Raw genomic sequence first — 3,006 nt, forward strand, 5'->3', positions numbered from 1 at the left:
GCCATGGCCGCTGAGCCTGCGCGTCCGGAGCCTGTGCTCCGCAACGGGAGAGGCCACAACAGTGAGAGGCCCGCATACCGCAAAAAAAAAAAAAAAAAAAAAAAAGTGGATGGTGAGTGTATGCTATCAGAAGACCGTAGAGGGTGATTTTTGTCGTAGTGGGCTATTATGATGATTATTAAAAAGCAACAAAACAATTTCTTTTTTTAAACATATAAAAGAACAAAGGAAAGTTCTGGCTTCTGCTGAGTTGAATCAAGGGCATTTGTCTCCCTGCCAGGGACCTACCTTCTCCCCCAACAAAAGGGAAGCAGAGACCAGAGACAGGGCAGGGAACCCACAGAGAGACAGAGAGAGAGAGCTGTCAGCCTCACCTGGAGAAAACAGCCCCATGCTGGGTAGTCACTGAGATAGGCCGATTCCCTTTGTCCCCCCTACTGAGTCCTGCCCCCCACCACACAAAGGGCCCTTACCGTCAACATCATGCACCTGGAAGAGGAACTGGAGTTTGTCTGTGGGGCTGCCGTGGATGAGCAGGGTCCACGCCTCCTGCAGCTCCTGAAGCGTGATGGTGCCACTTCCATCCAAGTCAAACAGAATGAAGAATCTCTTGGCAAAGAAGGACTGTGACCAGAAGGGGCAGGGGGATGGGCACAAGTATGGCCACAGGGCCCAGGCTTTGAATTCATTCACTGCATCTGCGTGTGTGTGTGTGTGTGTACACACCGTGGAGTGGTGGGAATCAGGGAGGACCCAGGTGCCTGAACACAGTGTGTGATCTGCCCACAAGGTCACACCAGGGCTCAGTGTCCGTGGCGCATCTGGCCAGCTGAGAGCAAGTTCGGGGTCTGGTGAGAGAACTGTTCAGCTGTAGCGAGGATGGGCTTGTGTCTGGGCCTCTGGCCCCCGGGCCTGGTAATTTGCATAGGCTTTCTGTCCCCACAGTCTATCGCCCCCATCAGCCTTGCAGTCCAGACCTCTGGTGGCCCCTTACTCAACATGGGAAAAGGTTCGGATCCAGGGTCCCTCGAAGGCTCTTCCCAGGTCCTGTCTCATTCCCCTTGGGGTCACCCAGAGGGATAGTGAAGCCAGGAAGAACTTATAAAATTGATGCCACTTGAGTATCTGTGTCTTCGCCTTTACCTGTTGTTTGGGGGTGCCTACAGCCTACATTTAAGTGTTCTTAACGTAGACTTGTTCTGAACAGCACCTGTTCTCAATTGCCGATTTACTCACTCCATTCACCATTCATACATTCATTCATTCAACAATCATGTCTGTGCAGCCTCTGCTTGCCAGGCCTGGTGTTAGGCACTGGAAACACAGAAATTAAGAAAACAGGCTGGGTCAGTGTCACAGATATGCCAGGCCCGGAGGCTCCCCTTGAGGCAGGGAGAGGAGCCTAAGGGCTTTGGTGTCTGACCTCAGTTCACAAGCAGGAAGTCTACTGTGGGCAGTCCAACCCTGCCTTGGCTTCACTCTTTTTCCCCTGGGTCCCTCGAGTAAGTCCTTTATCACTCTCTACCATCCCAAATGGCCTTTATCTTAAGATATTTTACAGCCCCTGTTAGGGAGAAGATCTTTCTTTCCTTCCCCATATTGACTATGAAAGGAGGCAGAGCATTTAGAGTTCTAAGTAGTATCTCAGTTACCAGCAAATGAGGGGCTCTCCCATCAAAATAGGGGCATTCAAATGCTCATTGGCTCGCGCCCATCGAGGACACAGGCCACCATGAGATGCCAGCCCAGAGGACACCTAAGGCGAGACTCACTCCTTCTGCCTCTCTGCTAACGTCTCCGCTGTTTGTCGGGTATGCAGGCTGTTATGGGGATGGGCAGAGGACCTATGAAACCAAGAGAGAGGACTGGGGATGGCGTGGCAGTGCAAAGGGGCCTTTAATGTATACAAATCATGGAAAAGCTTATTTTGTGGCAGGAGGCTTAAGTCATAGCATCACCTTTGCCCGTGAGGCTAGCAGTAACTGTGAGGGCAATAATGTTTCTTAAGATTTGACAAGCTACTGATTTGCAACTTCACGTGTTGTTTGGAAGACCCCAGGAGGCCATGGCTACCGTGAGGGATGGAAGGACCCCAGTAGCAGAGACAGAAACATCCTCTGGCCCCACTTAGAAGTGGAGCCTCAAGCCCGGAGAAACCCGGGGAGCAACTTTTCCCTCCTTGTGAGGTACTGTGTCCTGCAAAGCAGATTACTCTTCCTCTACAAAATATGAGTGCGGGGTCCCCACTTCTGGAGTGGACACTTGCCTCTTTCACGTTCAGGGCTCTTTTGAGCTCTTGAGGGTTGATTTCCCTGTCTTCTCCCGCAATGGTTTCAAACTGGTGTGTCACCCACTGAAGCCACTTGGCGTCCTCCTCGGCACTCATGGTGCTGGCAGACAAAGGAGACAGGTTTGTCGGTTTGGGGTAGCCAAGGACTCAGGAGGACTCATGGTGGCCCCAGGACTTCTGTCTTCCCCCAGTTAGGGCCTCGGGCCTCCCATGGGGTTGAACCAGCTTCAGGGTGGAAGCAGTGCTCCCCACAGCTGCTTCTTTACGTCTCTAAGTCCCCGTTTCTTCCTTCCATCTGGCATTGGCCGGCCCAGGCTTAAGTCTCTTTAGCTTCTGGAATGACAGGGCCCCAGTGAGATGGACCCCAGACTGTGGTCAGAGAATGGGCCGCTCCAGGGGTGCTATTAACACGATGACAGTGACTGTCCCACCTCACATTTTCATAGCTCTTTACTGTTTTCTTTTTTTTTTTTTTGTGGTATGCGGGCCTCCCTCTGTTGTGGCCTCTCCCGTTGCGGAGCACAGGCTCCGGACGCGCAGGCTCAGCGGTCATGGCTCACGGGCCCAGCCGCTCCGCGGCATGTGGGATCCTCCCAGACCGGGGCGCGAACCCGGTTCCCCTGCATCGGCAGGCGGACGCGCAACCACTGCGCCACCAGGGAAGCCCCATCTTTACTGTTTTCAAAATCCTTCCCACGCACTATTTCCTCTGGTCT

The 3,006-nt window shown here is 53.0% G+C and overlaps 1 protein-coding gene across 1 annotated transcript in view; it reads right to left on the reverse strand.

The window, feature by feature from the left end:
• The window catches only part of NOX5 (NADPH oxidase 5), a 21,904-nt gene extending 19,518 nt beyond the window's left edge, over nucleotides 1-2,386 (reverse strand). Inside the window, 2 exon segments of the mRNA XM_028495090.1 lie at nucleotides 474-624; nucleotides 2,267-2,386. Coding sequence (XP_028350891.1) covers nucleotides 474-624; nucleotides 2,267-2,386 — 271 coding nt within the window.
• Nucleotides 2,387-3,006: the final 620 nt, after the last annotated feature.

The sequence above is a fragment of the Physeter macrocephalus genome, chromosome 11 (genome assembly GCF_002837175.3).
Source record: "Physeter macrocephalus isolate SW-GA chromosome 11, ASM283717v5, whole genome shotgun sequence".
NCBI lineage: Eukaryota > Metazoa > Chordata > Mammalia > Artiodactyla > Physeteridae > Physeter > Physeter macrocephalus.